Source organism: Mustela lutreola, chromosome 3 (genome assembly GCF_030435805.1).
Source record: "Mustela lutreola isolate mMusLut2 chromosome 3, mMusLut2.pri, whole genome shotgun sequence".
In the NCBI taxonomy this organism is placed as follows: Eukaryota; Metazoa; Chordata; class Mammalia; order Carnivora; family Mustelidae; genus Mustela; species Mustela lutreola.
In genome coordinates, this window is record NC_081292.1 from 4,537,364 (window position 1) to 4,560,449 (window position 23,086).

Sequence of the window (23,086 nt, forward strand, 5' to 3'; positions counted from 1 at the left end):
TGAGGAGCGTACTTGCCATCCTGCTCCTACCCCGGCCAGGCTCTTCACCCGTCCAGAGACTTGAAGCCCTTTGGACATTGGGGATTGCTCCGGGAGGCAGTAACTCGCACGTTAACTTGCATGCCTCAGTGTCACGTACCCCGAAGGCTGATCTACGCCCAGCCATCAGCCTGGGCGGGAACTGTTTAGCGCTGACAGGTGTCCTCCTCAGTGAGCCAAGGGGACCTGCCTGGGAAGAAGCATTTGCACCAGGAGTAGGTCCCTTGTCTTCATGTTGGTGTAGCCCTTCAGTTCCCACGTCTCAGGGACGTGGATGGCCAGACAGAGTCGTAGACAGGTCGGTAGGCGGATGATGGGTGGAGGACCGGATGTGGATAGGTAGATCTGTAGACACACGGGCAATTTTTTGAGTTGCCTGTTGTGTAATCTTTTTTAGGAGGTGTTTGAACCATGATTATGGTGTAGGATGATGTATGGAGACTTTGAAGCCAAAATACCTGCATTAGAATCCCAGCAGTGGGACCTTGAGCAGATCACTTAACCTCTCTATGCCTCAGTGTTTTGCCCGGCGGATAACAGCGATGCCTCCCTCAATGGGTTGTAGTAAGGACTCACCGACTTACTGTGCGAGACGCTCGTTTTGTGTCTAGAATGGGGAAATCCCTCAAGAGTTACTCACATTACCGTTTTCCTGCTGGTGACTTGGGCCAACGAGGGCCATGTCAGTTGACTGTGGAAGGTGGGGGAGGCCAGCTAGGTGGTGCACGCCCAGTCACCAGGGAGTGACCGGCGAGGGCGACTGCTGATTGCCACGAGAACAGACCCAGGGAAGGGAAGGGACACCCAAGATCACACGGGGTCAAGTGCCACCCCATCTTCCATCAGTCAGACAGGCCTGGTCACCCCTCCCTTTCCGTCCACACCCCCACACTGACCAGCCTGGACCAGTACCCAGTTTCACACTGGCTTGTGGCTGAATCTGTCCAGGGCAGCACCAGGACACTGGTGGTGAGGACTTTGAATATCCCCAGTGTCCCCATAACTTCACAGAGTTAGGAGAAGCTGGGCTGGGGACAGGAGGGAGACAGCAGGCTTCCCTGTCCACGGCAGCTCCTGGGTGAGAAAGGCATCCTTTGGGCTGGTGAACGAAGCTGGGATTCAGGCCGGCTGTGCCGTTCATTAACTCCGCGAGGCCCTACCTTCTTCGAGCCTCAGTGGCCCCTGGCGTCCCATGCAGTCGTCGATGGCTGCCCTGAGGCTCTTCTGTGAATGGGTACAGAGTCATTCCTAACTGGGATGTCTGCATAATTGTGCATCCAGACCAGAACGCTTCTGAGAACGATCAGGGGCCACCAGGAGCCCTGGGTGCAGAGTCCACACCTGGGTGACCAGCAGAGTCCGAGGAGCACCATAGCTGGGTCCACGGCGGTGACTGGCATGCCCCACGGTGGAGCAGAGTGCCCGCGGAGGGGTCGGCCGGGGTCAGAGACTGGCTGGCAGAAGTGCTAACGCCGTGTGTGACGCCCGGGTGGGGAGCGGAAGGAGCCTTATAACGGTCTCACCGAAGTCCTCTCTACTCTCAGGGCAAAACGGGAGAGCCGGGTCTGCCAGGACTGGAGGGAGCCCGAGGCCCACCTGTAAGTGCCAGCGTGTGTGTGTGTCTCTGTGTCTGTCTGTGCATGTGTGTATGTCTGTGCATGTGCATGTGTGTATGTCTGTGCATGTGTGTGTGTGTGTGTCTCTGTGTGTGCATGCACAGGCACGTTGTCCGTGTAGAACGCTGCCGCAAGCCCTGTGGCTCATGCACTGCACCCACCCAACCCCGGATTTCCAGAAGTCCCTCTCTTCCAAGGCATCAGTGCTCCTGCAGAGTAGTAAGTTCAGTTCTTCCAAGAGCATGGCCGTAAAACGTATTTTCAAACTTACAGCCATTGTTGCCATGTTGTTATTCTAAGTTTTCTTTGTTCTTAACCTATTCGGTGTGATTTTGATGGGCTTTTTCTGGATGATAGGACCTAAAAATGAATCATAGTTCTGAACACTTTCCATGGCTAAATGCCCCCCGCCGATTGTAAAAGTAACCCATTCCCATTGTATACCAGTGACAAGTGGTAATAATACAAAAAGAATAAGAAAAATAATGTTACGGAGAATGAAAGAGTTACTTGTAACTCTGAACATGGAGGTCAAGCTCTGTGAACATTTCCATGTGTTCTTTCTAGATCCTAGGAATGTGTGTATGAAGTCTGTATGAATTCTCCTTCTATGTATGAATTCTGACATTTCTGTTTATATGTCAATCTATTTCCAGCTGCCAGGCTCGTCGTGTACATGTAAACATACGTGGATGATTGTTCTGTATCTTCTGTATTTGGGGGTTGGCTTTTGTTTTGTTTTGTTTTTACTAAATGCTTACTTTTTCATAACTGAAAAATTGTTTACATAATTTCATAAATTTTTTTTAGAAAACTTATATTCTTTGTTATGACGATCTTAAAACCCACGTATCTGGCAAGAAGTGGGAGATCAAAGTGCCCCTTCTATTTCCTTAATGTATTTTTCTGTGAAAATCAGTAACTCATCAGGCTAACCTTCGGTAAGGAGGAACTGAAACCCAGAAATCAATTTCCTGTTTCCTCAATCTCCTTGCCTGTCACCGGGTTGTACTAAGAGAGCGAATCTAAGAATGGAGGATACTACTTCCTGTGGTGGAATGAAAATACAGAATTAGTGATTATTTTTGTTGGTTGTTGTTGTTGTTATTTATTTATTTATTTATTTATTTATTTATTAACGGTGGTTCCTGGCTTTTTGGAGGAGAGGGTCTTCCTTCTACCCAGGGGGATCCATTTTCTGGGTGCCATGCTGAGGCAAGACCCAGTTCTCAGTTGAGACTTGCAGTGAATCCTACCTCACGGCAGGGGCAGAGGTTAGACACCCACGGAGGTGAAGGAAGACCCACGTTTTCTGGCCGGCAGGGTGTAAGTCAGAGAGCCAAGCTTTGAAGAGCCACACACACTTTGAGATAGATAAATATGGGTTCAGCTTTCGCTTGGTCATTTACTAACTTTCCATCAGGGGACCATTCTGAACCTCTGTTTCTTCTTCTATGAAGTGGGGATTGGAATATGTCTTCCAGAATTCTGTTGGGCAGTCGTATGTGTTAAAGGAGACGATGGAACGTGCAGTTCTCAGCCAAGTGCTTGGCTTGCTTGGCTTCTGGCAGAAGCCCAGACGGAGCAAGCAGAACAGTGGAGAATGGGAGGGCCTCGGGTCTGGGCAGACCTGCTGGATCTGAGTCGGATTACTTTGCGGCTCTGGGCCTCTGAGCAGGTGTTTTTCTCTCTCGAACCTCAGCTTTCTGCTGTGTGAAATGGAGATTATTACACCGTCAGCTTGGTCCGGCTGTTAGAAATGATCGCATCAGCTCTGCTAACAGCTTCCACTCAGCTCCCAGGGCTGGGGGCTTAGGTAGTCTGTCTCCAGGCTGCTGTTCTGTGCAGGGAGGCCCAGCACCGTGGCCCAGGACAAGGGTGTTGGGTGGCATGGGCCACAGCCCTAGGAAGGAGGAAGGTACCCCGAGACCCGCCCTGGGAGTGAAGGCAGTGTTGTTATCTGCAAGGGAAGCATCTGCCCCAGGGGCCGGGCTGAGGGGGTGCAGGCCGATGGTGTGAGGTCAGGAAGATGAAGATCAGGAGACACGTAGGGTGACCCCTCGACTCTCTGGAGCATTTGTGGGACCAGCCCTTCTGCTCTGCTCCTGGCGCCCCGATCATCCTGTCAACCAGCATCCAGGGCCTGGCCTAGCCTGGGCTCTAGAACGGGAGGTGTCCGGTGAGCCGCGGTGAGAAGGGGCAGTGTTCAGCTGGACCGTCACACCATGTGCTACCCCTTCCCACCTCATCAGCCTGCTTTTTGGTGGAATGACTTCTCTTTCCTCTAGGGCTTCAAGGGACACACCGGCGACTCTGGCGTACCTGGTCCCCGGGTAAGTGGGCGTCCGGCCGTGGAGGTCCGCCCAGGCGGACTGAGCTGGTCCTTCCAGATGGAGGGCTCCTGGCCCCGCAGGCTGCCGCAGCACCTGGTCCCCTGATAGAAGACAGCAGAGCAGGCATCATGGGAAGCATCATCCCCAGTCATGGTCTGGTTTTTCTAAATGCTCTTTCTGGAGGCCAGACATTGAGGTGTGACCTATCGGACCCAATCAGCGGGAGTGGGGGTGCCCCTTTGTGACTGTGTTGTGCATATGCTGTGCAACAGGCCCAGGGCTATTGTGGAGGGAGCTTTGGTGCATCCCGGGGGGGAGACCCAGGAGCCCACACTCTTACCCTTTGGCCTCTTCACTGACCTTTCGATGCCCCAAATGGAAGGAACCTTGGGGGGCCACCGGTTTGACCCCTTGCTGTGCTCTGTGTCATGATGGGAAAGCTAAGATGTCTGATGGGTCAGTGGGCGAGGAGGCAGAACTCCAAGCCCATTTGCCTGCCCCTGCGGCTGGTGTTCACTGGGCAGCTCGGAGAGGCACGTTAGGGTCCCGCAGATGGCTGCTCCGGCCCCGATTCCGTGGGGCTCTTCCTGGTGGGCCGTGCTCCTGGCTCCTTCCCTGCCAGGTGTGCAGAGGCCCGGCAGGTGGCATTCTGTGTTCTCGTCCCTCACAGCGGGTGTTCTGTTTCTGCTTCGCCCTTTCAGGGAGAGCCTGGTGCCATGGGGCCCCCTGGCCGGGAAGGGTCACCAGGAAAAGATGTAAGTGCGGGGCTCCTGTGGGGTTGGCTGGGCCTGCGGAGGGGCGAGGAGAAAGAGGAAATTGTGCATCACTTAGAGGCCAGGAGAAACCCCCAGGGCGGCCAGGGGCGTGGCCTGAAGCGGAGTCTGAGCACTGGTCTGTGTTGTCCCACCTACCGGCCCCTGGGGGCCTCCCTGGAATCTGGAGGGGGCCTGGGATCTGGGTATCCAGCCTGCGGTCTGTGCCCGTGGCACAAATGGCAGCGAAGAAGGCCTTGCTGACTTCATCGCGAGTAGCTTTTGGTGTCGGAGGCGGCCTGTCGGGTCTGGCCTCACGGAGGCGGCCTGTCGGGTCTGGCCTCACGGAGGTGGCCTGTCAGGTCTGGCCTCACATGAGCCGGAACCGCGGCGTCTCTCCTGGGTTGTTTCCCGAACTCCACCTGCTGCAGCCCCACGAGCCCATCACAGCCACCATAACCGCGAGCCCCTGGCCCTTGGTACTGCTCACCTGCTCCCCCTGACTTTTGATGCAGGGATCAGGCACGATGTCTCTTACTAGAGTTGGACAGACAGAAACACCGAGACCCAGAGGGCTCCAGGACTTAGGGGCTGTTGGAGGTGTGAGGAGGTGGCCTGGGGCTGCAGCTGTCTGCTCCGCAGGGCCGGGGGGAGCAGATGTCATACGTGACATCCTCCAGGGCCTGTCTGACACGTGTGTACAACACCTGCCATCTTGGGGTGGATGTTCAATCAGGACCATGAGCACGGGGTCCCGGGATCCCAGTACCTCCTTCACGACCTGCCTTTGAACCTTGGTGGAGGTCATGGTGCCCGTGGCTATTGATGCCCACGGACTTCTCAGCTGGCCTGGTACCCGAGACGGTAGAGCTAGAAGGGTCTAGAGGAAACACCTCCCAGATCCAGGTCTTTCCTCAGTAGTAGGGTCCGCTTGAGAAAAAAAGTCACACCCCGTGCGCAGCTAAAAACAGAGCTGTTGCGTTGACCCAGGCGGAGCCTGTCCCCAGCCCCAACCCCAAAGACACCCCGATCTCTCCAGGCCCAAGAGCAGCTTGAAAACCCATCCCCTCTCAATTCAGCTACAGCAGAGTGTATGGAAGGAGCTCCCCAGGCGGGAGTGTGGCTGAGCCCAGCTCCCCCCGCGGGTCAGGGAGCAGCTGGGACAGGAGCCTGGGATGCCAGATCAGGGGACAAAGGCTTTCTCCCCACCTTCCTTGCTCTAGGTAGGGCTCTCTTCATTTGCAAAGCTCCATTCTTAGAGTGGTTGAGTGTTTGGGGTTTTCATTCATAACATGGGAGAGACTTAACATGCCGTGAGACCAATCGGAAAATAAGGTGGGTCTGAGTCACCTCCACTCGACACCCCGGCAGAGGCTGGGGGCATGGGTCGCCTTCTTCTCACTGCGGCAAACGGGGGTCGGGTCACTGTCCAGTGAGTTGGAAACAGAACTGCAAGGCGGCTTCTCTTCTCTGGCTGGCTTCCCTTAGTTCAAGATGGTGCTCCGGGAAATCACTGTGGGATCAGGTGCAAAGTGTCGAAGCGAGTAAATAAATAAAGTGTGTTCCCGCCTTTACTCCTCTGCGGGAGATGAGTCTGCGGAAGATGGTCTGCGGAACCCCTGGAGATTATCGAGGGAGCGTTTGGACAGCTAGTTGGTTCTCTCGGGGAAGTAGACGAAGTTTGGCCCACATTTGAAACTGTCTCTGTCCGTCCCCCCCAGGCAGCCACTCTGTGATAACCTGATGTCTCTCTGTTCCAGGGAGACGCTGGACCCCCAGGGCCACAGGGTCCCCAAGGACTGAGGGGCCACCCGGTGAGTGTTTCAGGCTGTTACCACGGTGACATTGGGTTGGTTCACCAACTCCATGTGTTGTTTACAAAGGGCAGAACGTCAGAGCAGCTGGAAAAGAACTGTGGCCCAAGCCCCACTCGTGCCTCCCACCCACAGCCCAGGCTGTTTTCTGGGACCACCTGCCTTCCTCGCAGACATGTGAAAGCAGCCACCTGGCATGGTGGGCGCCCTGGAGGACTTCCCTGTAGGTCATTCTCATGTCCAGTGTGTGATCTGTGTATTAGCTTCCTGGGGCTGCCGTAAGAGCCACACATTTAGTTGCTTCCACAACAAATGTATTGTCCCACACTTCTGGAGGCTGGATGTCCAAGAATTTTCCTGGAAGCCAGAAGTCCAGGATCAAGATGTGGGCAGGGCTGGCGGCTTCTGAGGGCTGTGAGAAAGGCGCTCACTTCCACACTTCTCACTTTGCTTCTGGTGGTTTCCTGACGATCTCTGATGTTCCTTGGCTTGTGCAAACATGGCCCTGACCTCTGCCTCCCTCTTGATCTGGCATTATCCCTGTGGACCTGTCTTTATGTCCAAATATCCCCCTTGTATAAGAACACGGGTGGTATTGGATTGGGGCTCACCCTGCTCCAGAATGACCTCGTTAAACTAACTATATCCACAGTGACTTCATTTCCAAATGAGGTCCTATGTGGAGACAGCATGGTTCTGATCCATACTGAGGATAAAAGGAACCATGCAGAATTCAAATGAGAAGAAGACTCCCTTTCCAGCCCAGCCTCTGCACTGCAGAGGGAGCCGGTGCTGATAGCATCTTGTGTGTATTTTAAACTACTTCCGGCGCACTTATAAGCATACTGATAGAATATGTGTTCGTTACACAGGACTCTATCTAGGTGGCTGTCTTGTTTCGTGTGTGTGTGTGTGTGTGTGTGTGTGTGTGTGAGAGAGAGAGAGAGAGAGAGAGAGAGAGAGAGAGAGGAGTAAACCGGTGAGTAACTTAGATGTATACGGGCTTCCTGGGTCCAGGGTGCTCAGCTGGTAAGAACTGTAGGCGGGATTTAAACCCAAGACTTTCTGACACCAAGTTCAGTGCTCTGCACCCGCCATGGTTATGTTCTTTGTCTCCAGGACCCTACAGGAGGTGCCCAGGGCAGGTCTTAGGCATTGGAATACTGCATCTTTTTGGATCTCACTCGAAGGAGCCACGTTCTCCCCTGATGGGGCCACAGTGACTCACATCCCACTCCCTACCCTAACTCAGCAACTTGTGGGGGGACAGGGTGTCCAGACGCCTTCTACACCCTCAGCCCTGGGTCCCAGTGGGCTGAGGAAGGGCACGGAGGACAGCCTTCAGACTGGGATGCAGGCAGCCTTTCAGCTGGGGGGCAGGTGTCCTGTGTGGGTACTGATGTGCGCTGGGGTTTGGTTCCAGGGCAATATCCATGCTCGAGGCAGGGTACTCCTGCTTTTTAGGTTCCAGCGCTGCCCTGGCTTCCTATGTCCCGCTCCGCAGCAGCAGCTCACTGACCGCACCCACCTTCTCTCTCTAGAATGTGGCATTTGTTCATCCGACAGCATGCTCAGGGTTGCACAGCTGAGTGGTGTGCCCTGTGTCCACTCTCCCACTGCGGGGTCCATCTGCCGATCATGATGTCAGGGACCCGGAGGCTATGCCCAGCTGAGGGTCTTCACCAATGACAGTCCCTGGGGGCTGGCCCCAAAGCTCTCTGGGTTATGCGTTCCCAGGGAGGCGGTGTCACCCCCAGGGGGCAAACACTGGTTCCTGGGATGCCAAAACCCCTTTCTTTTTATGTATCTCACACAGATATGCATGTCGACCAGAAGCAGATATCCAGTAAAGCTGAGGTCTTAAGCTTCCATGTGAGATGAGGAGGTAGGCAGGAGCGTGAGGACAGGAAGGTAGAGAAACCCAGGTCTCGAGCCTGCAGACATAGAGTGGCGGCCACTGGGGTCCCTCCTGGCCCCTCATAGAGCTTCCTCCTCCAAGCTCTGTAGTTAAGCTCCTGTCCTCCTGTCCTGCGGTGTCCTACTTGTTCGGGGGATGCAGGCCTCTTGCTGTCGCTATCCCCTGGGCCTGTTGCTATTCTGGAAAGTAAGGGGAAGTCACACACCCCAGCAGTTAAACTGGTGAAATGATGGAACAGCGCCCAGCCCTCAGAAAGGGCCCCCCCGGTACATGGCCGGTGGTCACCCTGGGGCTCCATGCTGAGCTCTGCTCTTGGAGGAAGGAGGGACTTGACTCTGAACCCCCTGCAGGGCCTCCCAGCACACAGTAGTGCTCTGTAAGTCCTTGATGAATGCTAGCGTGTTCAGGGGCACAGAAAAGGGAAGGAAAACCATGTGTGGGGGCGAGTGAGGGGTCCAGGATGGGTGAGGGGAGGAAGCCCAGGGCCTCACATGCCGCACGCAGGAGGTGGGGAAAGCCCGAGGTCTCCAGAGGTGCTTTCATGTTTTTCTAATTTGCTCCCATCAGTTCTGAGTGACCACATAAGGACTTTGTAGCCAACAGTAATGGCGTGAGTTTGCCAAACCCATCCTTGAACACATCAGAGGAGGGTCTGGATTATCACTGATGACCTCTCTCTTGATCAGTTGGAGCCTCCCCAGTGCAGAGAAGGCTCCTAGCAAACTTCCACACCACCTTGAACCAGACGCTGAGTATAGGTCCCCAGCGCTAGGGACCACACGAACATTTACCTAATTCTCTCATGGAGTTCTCCAACCCTACGAGGCAGGCACTACTACGGTCCCTGTCCCCAGATGAGAAATGGAGGCACAGAGAGGTCAAGTAACTTGCCCTAGATCACACAGAAAGTAAGTGGCAGGGCCAGGGTTTGGCCTCACATCTAGGCAGTCTGATTCGAGTCTGCAGCTGAAGACCCACCTGGGCTGTGTGTGCCACGTTGCCTTCTCGGAAAGAAGGGATCTGGTAGAAGCAGGCCCAGGACAGGAGTTCGGAGCATAGAGCAATTGACGGGCGGGCTGTGGCTTCCATTCAGGACAAGTGGGGGTGAGGAGTCGCCCACAGCCCAGGAGGGAGCCAGGTCTCAGCCCCAGCTGGCCTCCCGCACCCTGACAGGTGACAGGTGGCCGCCCCGAGCTGCCCCACCGTGTCCTCCCCCTGTGTTGGCCAGCATGCTAACGTGTCTTGGCCCTTATCTTCCCTGCGATCCGGAGGGAGCAGGAGGAGAGAGATAATTACCATCAGGATGAGCCACAGCACATATTTTTAGAAGGACACAGATGGGTTGGTGGGTGGGCGGAGCGCGGTGCCGGGAGGAGCCACCGTACAACGCTCCCTGGAGGGGTGAGTGGGGGAAGTTACAGAGCCACGGGCTGCTCCAGCGGCGGCCCTCTGGGGCAGATGCCATGCTCTCTCTGTGCCTCGGCATCCTCATCTGTGATCCAGGGACAATGACAGCCACACTTCACGCTTCCCGGCAGGAGGACGGGGGGTGGGTTGCATGAATCACCCGCAGTCACACACACACACTTGTTGGAAGACCTGAGCCCTGTTTAATCATGACCACCAGGAGCCATGTGCTTACCGAGGCGCAGGGGAGCACCGGCTGGGCTCCATGCTTCCTGGCTTCCAGTCTCAGCCCCTTCGCTTCTGTCTCCGGCAGGGGGTGAAGACATTCCTTGACTCCGTTTCCCTACTTATAAAACGGCAGTGTTTGTATCGGTCGTTTGTGGGGAGTTTGTGCATGGGAAGCCCGAGATGGAGGGAGTCCTCAGGCAGCGTGAGCTTCTTGTTAGTGTAATGTGTCTCTGTTGGTGACTGTGTGCTTTATAGATCGTAGGATGTTAGCACCGTGTGGTTACAGGGCCAATGGAGCGTGGTTTCCTGGGATGTTCTCAGTTCCTTTATCCAGCAGATTGCCTCCTGTGTGTCTGGTGCTGTGCTAGATGCTGCCCCTAGAGAGAGAGGAGGGACACATAGGTTCTTTGGGCTCCTCCTAGCCAGGTAGAGCCAGGTGAAGCCGCAGCCATCTCGGGGGGGAGGGCGGTGTCCCAAGAAGGAGAGTGGTGGGCAGGGTAGTGACCAAGCCAGTCTGCTAACGCCAAACTTTGAACTTCAGGCTTACTAGGAATTTGTCTGAACCTCAAAGGTATAGCTAGAGGAGTTCTTAAACTTTCTGAGTTTTATACTACCAAGGACCTTATTGGTGAAACGTGTTTATCAAAATCACGGGCATGCACAAAATACCGGAGTCAGAGAATGCTAACATCGTCGGGCCAGTGCTGGAGTCTGGAGGGAAGGGACCTTCAGGTTAGTAGCTGCAGGATTCTGCACAGCTGCTTTTCTTATCTGTGTCATCATCCCCAAGTCTTCAGGATAAAGGTGCCCCTAGTGGAGGAGTAAAATGAAATCAGCACAGGGATAAGCATCCTAAGCTGAGAACAGCATTGTCTGATGTGAACCCTTTTGTGTATCTCCTTAAGACACAATGTTAAGGAGTTGAAGGATGTCCATCTGAGTTGAAGGATAAAGGATGGATGGATGGCTGGCTGGCTGGATGGGTGGATGAGGTCATAATTATTTCCTATGCCTGTGCCCTGGGCAGCACTCACCAGGCTTAGCACTTATCATGCACACAAACTCATTTATTTCCACAATGTTATGAGTTAAGTGTTACAAGTTCCTTTTATAAGTTGAGAAACATCTTCTGAGTAATGCCATGGCTTACTAAGAGACGTGCTGGCCTGAATGATGGCTGCAGGTATGACATTGGTCCTCTACACCTGACAGTCACTCTCTTCCACTGTCCTGCTCCTCGATGTCCCGGTGGAAAGTCCTGGCAGATGACTACTTGTGTTTCTTCCACCAGGGTAAGAATGGATCGCCGGGATCTCCAGGAGACCCTGGCCCCGCAGGAAGTCCTGTGAGTACCATCCCTGCTGTATGGTGGAATCAAGGCAGGCTTTGGAATGGGCATGCTGTCTTTTCATATCACAGATTGTGTGCTCCCTATGCTAGAAGCATCAAGGGGAGAATAAGGGGTTTGAAAGCTGGAAATAGCCTGGAGGCAAGAGGATAAGTATAAGGATGTCTTTGAAAGTCTGAAATGCATGCAATGGCACACCGGATCTCTGTTGTCTACTGCCATAGCCACCCAAAGGTACAAAACCCACCACGGACTAAAAAAAATGTATAACAGGATTGCACAGTAGACATTGCATGTTTTTAGAGGATGGGCAGACAGGGTGACATCTCCAGCCATTCCCATCTCAGACGACAGGGTAAGTGTATGACATGGGGATGATATAGGACGGACTTGGCTGAAGAGGGTGTTCCTAGTGGTCAGGAGGTGGGGGGTGGGGAGAGCAGGAAGGAATGATAGGTAGGATCTGTGGGTAGTGGAGAGAGGGTGGCATGAGTAATCAGAATCCGGGTCCCTGGATTTGGGATTAGGTCTGGTAGAGGGGGGACATCCTGGGGAAGGTGGTTCTCTGATGGCTTCTGGGGTTGGGTGAGTCAGATCCTGTCCACAAGTTTCCTACCCTCCCAGGCTTCTTGTATGTTTATTTGCCAAAACTGGCAACTCTGTTCAGAAGACCACCTTTCCTCGGGGTGTGGTGAGTCGAGCAATGATTGCACGAGGCATTGGGCAGACCACTTGGCAAGTCAACTGGCATCATTGTAGAAATGAGGGTGATGGCCCCATCCTGGTTGGCCAAGGACCTTCCTGGCTTTAGCACAGAAAATCCTGCATCCTGGGAAACCCATCCTTCCCAGGAAAACCGGGCATCTGATCTACCCTAGTGGAGATGCCTCTTTCTGTTAGGCCAAGGATGACTACACCAGCAGAGCTGAGCTCCTTAGCCCATGTAATGATATTTCTCAGAAGCTGTGGCGTGGGCCTGGTCACTGCTGATAAGACTACACAGACGGGATGTGACAGGGCCATGAGCCTAGCTTCACACCCCGTGCAGAACTGACCCCAGAAGAGCTGAGTCACACATGCCCGGAAATGCTGGAATAGAAAGGGTCCCCAGAGCTGTTGCCAAAATTTCATCCTACCAAACCATGAGCCTTGCTGTGCTCTTGGGAATCAGTGTGCTACCTTGCTGGTGGGCTCCTTGGAGAGACCACACACAGTCGTGTTTCTGCTCAGGGTTTGTCCCATGTTGCTTCTGTTGCTTTGGCTGGAAAGAGATGCTTCTAGTCTTGCTGCCGGCCCCACGGTGCTGTCAGCACTCCCAGGAGCCACGCCTCTCCCCGACCCGCTGCCCTCCCAAACAGGAAAGGGGTGTTCTCGCCGTCCATGTCTCAGGTCTTCAGAGTACAGCAGGGTTACGAGGTTTCGGAGTCTCCTGGGGCTGGCCCTTGACCTTGCGGAATCAATGCCTGTTCTCCCTCTGCAGGGCCAGAAGGGCAACAAAGGAGACCATGGCAGCCCCGGGCTCCCTGGCTTCCTGGGTCCCCGGGGGCCTCAGGTAAGCCGAGAACTCCCTGGGGGCCAAGATCCCTTGCTCTGTGGGGAGGTTCAAGGGCAGTACGTTTCCCACCACCGGCCGTCCTTGGATCCCCCAGCTCAGGTGGCATCACAGGCTGTGTGGTCACACTGACAGGGTGGTTGGCAGGCAGAGCTGTGCACTGGCCAACACGGGAACTCAGGAGTCGGCTGCATGGGATTCTCCGCTCCACACTCTCTAAGTGTGGGACCTTGGGCGAGTCTCATAGCCTTTGTGCCTGAGCTTTGCCATTATTCAAATGGGGATGTTAGAGCACACTCCTCTGATCCTAGAACTTCAAGGACCCTTCAAAACCCCTGTAATTGTGACTGAATTCGGCTGCGGGGTGAGAACATGTGGGTGGGCTGCTGCTTGAGCCCGAGGCTCCTGCCTAGAACGTGGGACCAGAGATGCTGCTGGGGAATCTTTGCTTGGGTTCTGGGCAGAGGGACACTGAGGGACTCAGACACGTCCCCCTGAGTTCCAGGTGCATTCTTCATGCCACAGTCCACACCGTGGGCTCCTGATCCCGGGCTCAGGGTGGTACATCCCATGCAAGAGTAGGAAGCATACCCATGTTCCGTCTACCTCTTCCAGTTTAATTCGGACCCCTGAGGGGGCCCCCACCACCCAGCCAGCCCAGCCACTCTAGCTGGCCACCTCTCTGTGGCCCATTTCTACCATGTAGTCCAAGCGGGACAAGGCTCTGGCCACCGGCTTTTACGTGAGCCCATTCTCCGTGGCCCATCTAGAGGCCCGAGCACCCTCTTCCAACCCCTGCCTCCCTCGGCCACACAGCAGCCAGCCGCCCACACTTCCAGACTCCCAGCTCCTGGCCTTTGGTCACAGCAACAGCAGACAAGGTTGTGGAAGGGACAGCTTCTGCTGTATTTTGCGGATGAAGAAACTTGAGGCACAGCGAGCTTGAGGCAGTTATAAGGAGGGTGTCCAAGGTCACAGAGCCAGTGGCTGCAGCGGGGTTTGACCCCGGACAGGCGAGCTCCGGGGCCCAGTGTCCCTGGCGTCTTATTTCACACTCAGCCTGCTTCTCGGGAGGACCCCCTCACCACAACGAGACGATCTTGAAAGCCAGGGTCCCGGAGACCCTCATGAAGAGGAGCCCAGAACCAGCGGCTCCCCCGCCCACTCTGGGGCTGTTTTTGGCCGCCTGCTGCCCAGGCTGACTAGGACATTTGCGATGTCCTGGGTTGGCCGGACCATCGATTGTCATCTTTGCTGGAACATGACTTGAGTGGAAATGTCTTGGCGACAACGAGCTGGTACCTGATACTTGGTTCTGTCTCGTAGGGAGAGCCGGGAGAGAAGGGCATGCCAGGGAAGGAGGCAAGTATGGCTCCGTCTCTTCCCCTCGACCACCCTTCCTGTGGGGGATGCGGGAGTGGGGGTGACAGGCTTGGGCCCGGCCGGGTCCTGCCCTCGCTTCGGTGTGCTGCTGTCGCCATGAAGATCCTGCCTAGTTTCACACAGGGACCCGCAGATGAGACAGCCGGTCCCGGGCACCATCATGCTAGCCTGTCACTTGCCTGGCTGTGGGTCCAGTCCGTCAACAAGTCCTGTCAGTGGCCTGTCCAAAGTGTCTCCACTCTGGCTCTCTTCTGTGAGGACCCAGATCCAGGCTGCCATTGTCTGACTCCTGCACAATGGCTCTGACCACCCACAGGCCCCGGTGTCCAGCCTCTTCCTGTCCCCACCACGGTCCTTGCCTGCCTGCAGCTGCTTGCAGAGCACACACGGTCATGCTGCTTCCCAGGCCGGCCTCCCCTCCGCCCTCCCGTGCACCAGCAGGAGTCCAGATGCCCTGGCTGCCCACGCCAGCCTCCTACAGCCTCTGAGCTCCAGGCGCTCTGGCCCTTCTGTTCCCCGAACATGCCGAGGGTTCCAGGCGCTCTGGCCCTTCCGTCCGCTGAGCGTGCTGAGAGCTCTCCTACTCACCCGGGCGCTTTTCCAAAACCCCTCCCACCTCTCCCCACCCCTTCCTGTGCCTGACCCGACTCATCCTGAGGTCTGTGCCAATGCTGCCTCTGTCGACATTCCTTCACGACCTGAAACAAAGAGGTGCACCCCGCTCTGCTGGTCAGAGCCCCAGATCCCAGCACAGAGTAGGTGGCAGAAACAGTTGATGCGAAACAAAACACTGAATGGACACGGAGAAAACAATGCTCTAGTTAACCACCTTGTCTGCTCCCAAGCCCGCATGCCCCCTGCGTGAGGAAGACCCCTTCTCACTCTGCGCCTTCGGGTTACTTTCTCAACTCGGGGAGGGCGGCTGGTGACTCCATGAGAGCCGGATCCAACGGCCCTGCGTTTGCAAAGGGTTTGTCCCCAGCCCAGCCAGGGAGGTCGTGGGCTCACTCACCGGTACCTCCCTCCTCCCGCTCTCCGGATTGACGAGAGGGGAAATACCACCAGCTCCCCGCTGTCTAGGAGCAGACCTTGAGTTCTGCCCCGAGCTGACCCACAGTGTCCCCTGTGTGAGCTCCTGCCTCCTTCTGCCCCTTGCACACCACGGCCCCTGGTCCTGTCTCTGTGCCTCCCAACACGCAGTATGCACTTTCTCCGGCGCCTTCCAAAACACCTTGTTGTGTTTCTATGAGAGACATAAAAGGGTCTGGCCTGTCTATGAGAATCAGCTGGGCCCACCTCTTGCCTGTGGGCTGTGGGCTGTGAACCCCGTGAAAATGGGCTATGAACGGCCCCTGCATGAGGGGGTGCAGTGAATGGGGTCAGGGCTCCCCGTGTCAAGCCCCACAGTTGTCTTCTTGAACTGAGTGCATAGTGGGGTTTGGGTGGACACAGTGGAGCCCAGGGGTGGATAAGCACAGGACCTGCCTTCCAGAGGCTTATTGTCCAAGGGGAAACACCCTGCCACCTCGTCCAGGGACAATGGGAGTTACAGGTCAGCTGGTGGCCCAGGGACCCGTGCAGAGGGCAGACGCTGGCCAGAGGGATTAACCAAAGCTCTGCAAAGAGCGCTGGCAGAGGCACTGGGGGGTAGAGGGAGGTTCAGCTGGGGAGGGTCACAGGAGGAAAGAGCGAGTACCTAGCAGTGGGAGCTACAGGGCCGTGTCCTCCAGCCCCAAAGTGACTGCCCTCCGGGAGGGGTGTGTAGTACCTAGTTCCTAGGTGCTGGTAGTCAGGGAGGGCTTCCTGGAGGGGAGGCTTGAAGGGCAGGTGGGACTGATCGCAGACAGAGTGATAGTGATTAGTTGGCTGCCACGCAATTACCCTGGACTGGGTGATGAGAAACAGACATTTCCCGTGGTTCCGGGGGCTGGGAAGTCCAAGGTCGAGGCGTCCACAGACGGTCTGCCATCCTTCCCTAATTAGGCTAACCGGTCCCTGGTCTTGATGCCTGTCTCCCTGTGTCCATCACGGGGCCCCCCTCAGGACCTTATCGACTCCTGAGTACCTCCTGAAGACCCCACCTGCTAATTTATAGTCACCCTGGGGGTTCTGGCTTCAACCTATACGTTTGGGAGGCAAAGACATTCCGTGCAGTTGGGAGGCAAAGACATTCCGTGCAGGACAGCGGGGAGTGCACTGCAGGCGGCGGGAAGGCGGGCAGCCGAGGCCAGGAGGGGCAGCAGTCACGGACGTCCTTCTGGTCAGTGGGAGATGAGGTAGCCCAGGCCACAGGGGCTGTCATGAGCCCCCGTCGAAGTCCACGCCCTGTGGGGGCTCCTGAGTGTGTTTGGCGAGAGGGTCTATCCTGGAAAAGGCAGAGGAGGAAACCTGAAGGGCTGGTGCTGTAAGTCCAGGCGCACAGTGAGGAAGGAAGTGAGGTCTGCCGTGTCTGGACAGACAGACAGACAGAGGGGAGCTCCGGGGGCAGGGGCGGCTGATTTCCTGGCACACAGGGCTGCAGAGAGAGGGCGCTGGTTCCGTGGCCATCCTCCTTTGGACTCTTTGCAGGGCGCGCCTGGGAAGCCCGGAGAGCCAGGACCCAAAGGAGACAGGGTAAGTGGGGAGGTCGTTACGGGACGTGACCTTTGCAGGGGGCTCTGTCGCTGGCGGTCAGCGAGCCACAGCCAAGCCCAGAGAACTTACGAGTCTGCCGCTCCCTGGAAAATCATTAGCCCACAAAGGGATGGTTGTAGTGAATGTTGTTATTTTCCTTTTTTTTTTGGATGTTATTTTAAGGAGTAACATCATTGCAATTACAAATTCAAAGGCGAGTGTTCTGAGACTTGTGACAGATTTCCCTCTCTCCCTGTACAAGCGCCTGGGCATGACGTGCTCAGATCCCAAAATGCCAGCTTGCCAGGAGCCAGATTCGTCGCTGGAGGTGACAAGGGAACAGATTTTTCCCATAATGAATCGCCTTGGCGCCACACTCAGGAAGCCTTTCTTTACATTTCATTCCTCCAAAAAACAACAGGGGGAGTTTTTTTTTTTTTTTTTTTTTGGTTTGGGTTTTTTTTTTTTTCTCCCCCAGAAATGCCAGTGGGGGGAGGGAGTGTCCTCCAACACTTGTGACAGCTGCTGCTCCCTGTAGAGGAATTGAATATCTCCTTGGCCCACGCCCTTCCATTCGGTCAGCCGTCCCCCGTCTCACACTGTTGCACCCTGCGAATGTCACCGCCACCACCCCCTCCACCCCTGGCTTGTTTTCCATGGTCCTGCGGAGAATTTATCTCTGCTTTCTTTGCAAGTTGGATGAGGGAGGAGCTGGGTTTCTCTTGCAGACCAGAGGAGACTGAGCATTGGAAGCAGAGTGTCAGAGATTGTCACCCCCTCTGGATCCTCCTTCCTTCTGAGTGACTTGATCCCTCTGCACTCTGGCCCTTGGTTCCTGAGGGTAGATGTGGGGAAGGGGGGTGTGGCTGAGAAGGCGTTGAGGGTCCCCCAGAGCAGTGACATACAAGTGACCCTGGGAGCTCCGGCTGGCAGCCAGGGAGTTCAGACCACAAATAAGAATCTCTGCTCTAATACCTAATCAATAAGCAGAGAATCACCCTCTCCTTGTTAAGTGGTTTCATGAAACACTGCCAGGGAGCTGACGGCTCTTCATTCCTTTACGCTCCTGGGAACATTGAAGTCGGGGACGAGTCCTCCCCCTGCAAAGTGTTATTGAGACATTTAATGAATAGGGAATTCTGTCCCACAGCTATGATAGGGCCTTGGACTTAGGGAGCACAGAGCACCAGGACCATCACCGACCCCTGATCACTGAGATGACAAAGGTCCCGTGAAACGCATCACATCTGAGAAACTTAAGTCAGGACTGTCTCTCAGATCTGGCTAAATTCATTTTTAAAATTCACCGTCCTTTATTTATTGTTGAAAAAGCAGTACAGACCTGCAGTTAACCATCGCACTTTGCAAAAAGGCAGATGCACTGGAAAAGCAGGGGCTCCTCTACCTTGGTGCCCATCATGGCCGCCGTCCCCTTCCCAGAGTCCATCGCAGGACGCTTTCCTTCGTCCTCCAGGGTCTGTGCACGCAGAACTGTGCGGGTGCCCGTGTTAGAAATCTGCATTTGCCTTTGGTTAAAGCCCCGGGGCAATCAGACTTTGCCTGTCAGTTGTTTCTCCTTGATGAGTTGGTCATAGTTTCACGCCTGCCGTCTTCCCTGTCCTTGGCTCTGGGTCACATCCCTGGCCATGCCCCATTTCCCACTACCATCTTGCTTCCTCCTCTCGTTTCCCCCTACTGCTACCTGCTTACACCCTGAGCTCACCAGTGTGGCCACCTGTCTTGGACCCAGCCACAGCCAAGTCTTGCTGGTCACATCCACAGTAGCGCATCAGGCAGAGGACTGGATGGTCCGTTGGTCATCGTGGTGAACGAATCATTGATCCAGGTCTTCAGAGTCTGGGTCAGAGATGGGGACAAGAGAGTCCTGGTCAGTGTTATCCCATGTGAGCCCACAAAAGCTGAGAGTAGAGAGCAGGAGGTCACCTCTAAGTGGGGGAGCCTCTGTCGCAAGAGTAGCTGTGTCCGTCCAGCTGACAGAGCAAACTGGAGGAGGGGCCGCTTGACGGTCAGGCTCAGCGGCCAGCCTTCTCGAGGCGCACACATGAAGCCACACAAACTGGGATTGGAAATGAGACTTCTCATCTTGTCCTCTGCAGACTACCTTTGTGACGGTGGCAGGTGGTTTGTGTCCGGAGCCCGTGTCCTCACCTGTCTTGGCTCAGAGACACAGGCTTGCCAGGACCGAGGTCTCCCGTTCAGGGCTCCAGGGGAGGAGACCTGGGGGCCGGGGGATGTGCACAGCTGCAGCGGGCCTGTCTACACTGGGTGCTCCTGCCAGTGCCCTGCTCACTGACATGCTGCTTCTTCCCCTTCTTTAGGGAGATCCCGGGAACAGAGGTGACAAAGGACCTCCTGGTGGGAAAGGCCAGCCTGGGGACCCTGGAATCCCTGGTCACAAAGGCCACACGGGCCTGATGGGCCCCCAAGGACCACCTGGGGAGAATGGACTGGCCGGGCCCCCGGGGCCTCCGGGTCAGCCAGGATTTCCAGGACTGCGGGTAAGGATGCTGGTATTCCTCAGACTTGTGGGGAGAGGCATGAAAGGACAGGCTCGTTTAGTGTTTGTTTTTTTCTCAAAGCATAGTTTATTCTAGTGACAGAACCCTTGTTTTCCACAAACCTGTAACATGAGCACACATTGGAGAAAAAAGCAGAGCCGCCTGGGGTAGAAGTGGTTGGGAGAATGGGTTCTGGGTCCACGTGAGCTCCCCTTCCCCCCTCAGCAGCCCTGTGGTCCCCTGGGGGCTCTCCTGTCCTCAGAGCACAGGTCTGGGTGATCTCTAGTGTCCCTGGCAGCTCTGAGGCCCTGCGGTTCTGTCACTTTTGGGAATCTGGCTCCCAGCCAAGTCCAGGAGGGGTAACTGTGGGATGCAGGATGCCTCCATGGCGCCTGGGTCCTCACTGAGTTCTCCTAGTCCTACTGCTGTGGGTAGCGATGGAAGTTCTGGGATGAGCGTGGAAAATGGGCCAGAAAAGGGAAACAAAACAAAACAAAACAAACAAAGAAACAAAAAACAGAAGGACAGGGAATGCCTGTCCTTCTCTTGCTGGGCGCTGTCCTCGGTGCTGGGGCTGCAGACAGGAGCACCGGGAGACCCTCACCCTTGAGGGTGGGGACACTGCCCTGAAGGAGTCAGGCAAGAGGGAGGGGTCTGGCCAAGGTGGCGTGAGGGCCGCTCTCACAGATTCCTCTAAGAATCCCATGTCACCCTGTGAGCCCGGAGACCGCACACAGACTCACCAGCGTCTGTCATGTGACTCAGGCACCAGGAGGGTCAGGTACTTGGGTAAGGCCAAGGTGAAGAGAGCAAGGAAAACCAGACCCGCAGGACTGGGGTGGCCGAGCGGCTGGTCGGGGAAATCAAAGACGATTCCGTGGAGGAGGCTGTCCATGCGTGTGGCCCCGGAGGTGGATGGGGCTTTGGCAGGAAGAGCTGCAGGGCTAGACCTCTCTGGTCATCGCTGGGGAAATGGCTTCTGCAGGAGGCAGCTGCAGCTAAGCAGCAGGAAGGGCGTGGAGAGGGCGGCAGCGCAGGGCTCCGGTCACCGAGTCCAGTAGGAGGATGCCGCCTGCGTGACCACGGCAAAGGGAGGCGGTTCGGGTGTGATGGATGGGAACAGGACAATGTGCTACGTGTTCCCTGTGTCCCTCCTGGTTTCCGGAGCCATCAGGGAGGTAAGTAATTCCACCTTCCCTCCCTTGCAGGGGGAGTCCCCCTCCGTGGACACCCTGCGGCGGCTCATCCAAGAAGAACTCGAGAAACAGCTGGAAAGTGAGTAGCTGGTCTTGACCCCAGCCGGACGCATACAGGTGTCTTGAGAGCCTGGGAAGCAGTCCCTTCCGCACCCTTTAGTACCTCCCCAGCCCAGTATGGAAAAGGATCACGGAGGGCAGCTCACATGTAGAAACCATGCAGAACCATGATGAACACCGCATAGGCTCGAGACACACAGACCCCCCCCCCCCCCCGAGCGTGTCTTGACCTCCGCCTGAATGCCTCCCATCCCCAGAACCAGCTCTGCAACCATTGGTCATTTATCCTGTGCCCTCAGGCCCGAGGGGAGCAGGGATAAATAGTGCTTTCATGGAGCTAGCTTCTTTTGAATCGAACTGTACTGGTTTATTGTTAAATCCCACAGTCTTGCATGAGCCTGGTACATAGCAGGTGCTTGGGGAGGGAGCGAGGTCGGAGGTGGTAGTAACGGCAGCATGAGGGCAGGCCGTAGGTCAGGTGGTTTCCTAAGTTCTCACAAGGGGGCTCGTGGAAGGCTCCCAAAGAGCAGGGGTCATGTCTGAGTGTTAGGAGAAGAGATGCCGTGTGATTTACCGGAAGGGGAAGATCAGATTGGTACCCGAGCAGGATCTATGTGTAGGCAGCAACCCCTCCCCTCATCCACCGCCTACTCCTGAGGGGGAGCTGTCCCCACTTTCCTCTGTGCTAGAAGCTGTTAGGGGAGGACAGTCATGGACAGTCCATGACAGGGAAGGTCAGGCATCCAGAACTCTTCCAGGACCCAGATGGACCAAACAGGAGGAAGCCGTCACTCATCTGCTCCTGTCTCATGGAGTTCTTCGCACCCACTGTGGGTCAGACTGTGAGTTGGGTCTGGGGACACAGCATTGGACAAGAGGCCCCCAGCCCAGCCCTCTCAGACTGTCCAGGTCAGAATGGCCCCTCTCCACACATAGGAGGGCCCAAGATCATTACCTTCGTGATCAAGATCAACCCTTCGGAGCGTGAGTTGAAGAAAGGAAAGCAACCATGCGCTGGATTGGCAGTTGTCACTGGGCAGGTGGTGTCCCAAGGTCTCCCCCATGGGCATCTCTGAGCTCTGCTTTCTGAGTCTCAAGTTTACCAGAGACAGAAGTAGCTTCTGCCCGTGGAGGATTTCCAACCCAAGAGCAGAGATAAGATGCATTTTGAAAAAAGTTCAGATGGAGCATCTGCTGGGCGGAGTCCTTTCTTCCAAACAGCGTTGCAAAGAGGAAGCATCCGTTCTACTTTAAGGATGCGGAAATCAGGGCTCAGCGAAGTGAACCCATTCACTCAGCTGTCAGTACCCACCTGCCGTCTCGTGCAGGAAGACAGGAGGATGGTGCCCATGGGAAGCCCATCCCCAGGGCGCTCAGAAGACCCTGACTCCTCTGTCTTGGTTTTACCACCAAAACCCCAGGGCCGTGGGCGAGCCCCCAGCCTCTCTGGGCTGAGTCAGCCACCTGCAGGAAGAAGAGCTGGGCCTGACTTCGTGTGACAGTCTCTCGGGGGCCATCAGATGCGCACAGTGTCTCCAGTGCGGTGGGAAGTCATTGGACCTCTGGGTTTTTAGGCAGTTCTGTAGTCTTCCCCTTTTAGACATGTAAGGCTCCTCGATGACGTCATATCCAGCCCTGCGGTGTATAGATGAGAAAGGTGACTCTCCACGGCTCTGTAAGCCCCTGGGTCTCGGCCCCAGCCTTCCGTTCCCCAGCAGACAATTAGTGTAACTTCTCCTTCTGTTCCCGCCACCAGTCACGCTGTGGTTGGTGCCAGCAGCGTCCACTGAGCACAGTCTTAGTGCCTCATCTCGCCTGCGTGTCCTCACGCCTGCCAGGTGATTCCACGGCCTCCACTCTGCAGACAAGGCCGTGAAGGCTCAGGGAGGTCGGCAGCTCGCCGGAGGCTGCCCTGGGACAGGCGAGCTGGCTGTGCTGTGGGGGGTGATCTTGCTGGTGTTCTTCACTGCTTACCGTCTCCTGAGTTCTGAGCTGCACAGTGAGTTCCGGCCCGTCTCCTGTCCATCACCCTCCTTCATGAGCATCTCTGTTTTCCCTCTTCTGCAGCCAGACTCGCCTACCTCCTGGCCCAGAGGCCGCCAGCACACGTGAAATCATCTCAAGGCAGACCCGGGCCCCCAGGGCCTCCTGGAAAAGATGGGCTTCCAGGCCGGGCGGGCCCCATGGGGGAGCCAGGACGGCCTGGGCAGGGGGGTCTGGAAGGACCTTCTGGACCGATGGGTCCCAAAGGTGAGTGGGGACCCAGAGGAGATGTGCTTGGCACGGAGGAGGGCTGGAAGGAACCACG

The 23,086-nt window shown here is 55.9% G+C and overlaps 1 protein-coding gene across 2 annotated transcripts in view; it reads left to right on the plus strand.

Annotated features, from left to right (window-relative positions):
* The window catches only part of COL22A1 (collagen type XXII alpha 1 chain), a 236,355-nt gene that overhangs the window by 209,007 nt on the left and 4,262 nt on the right, over positions 1 to 23,086 (plus strand). Inside the window, exons 52-62 of one of the 2 annotated variants that reach the window (XM_059165553.1) lie at positions 1,584 to 1,637; positions 3,944 to 3,988; positions 4,690 to 4,743; positions 6,501 to 6,554; positions 11,399 to 11,452; positions 12,936 to 13,007; positions 14,334 to 14,369; positions 16,959 to 17,003; positions 19,343 to 19,522; positions 20,731 to 20,797; positions 22,850 to 23,022. In XM_059165553.1, coding sequence (XP_059021536.1) covers positions 1,584 to 1,637; positions 3,944 to 3,988; positions 4,690 to 4,743; positions 6,501 to 6,554; positions 11,399 to 11,452; positions 12,936 to 13,007; positions 14,334 to 14,369; positions 16,959 to 17,003; positions 19,343 to 19,522; positions 20,731 to 20,797; positions 22,850 to 22,890 — 702 coding nt within the window. In that variant the 3' untranslated portion in view covers positions 22,891 to 23,022. Of the gene's footprint in view, positions 1 to 1,583; positions 1,638 to 3,943; positions 3,989 to 4,689; positions 4,744 to 6,500; positions 6,555 to 11,398; positions 11,453 to 12,935; positions 13,008 to 14,333; positions 14,370 to 16,958; positions 17,004 to 19,342; positions 19,523 to 20,730; positions 20,798 to 22,845; positions 23,029 to 23,086 lie in introns of those variants that run through there. The other variant, XM_059165552.1, reaches the window with a different exon arrangement.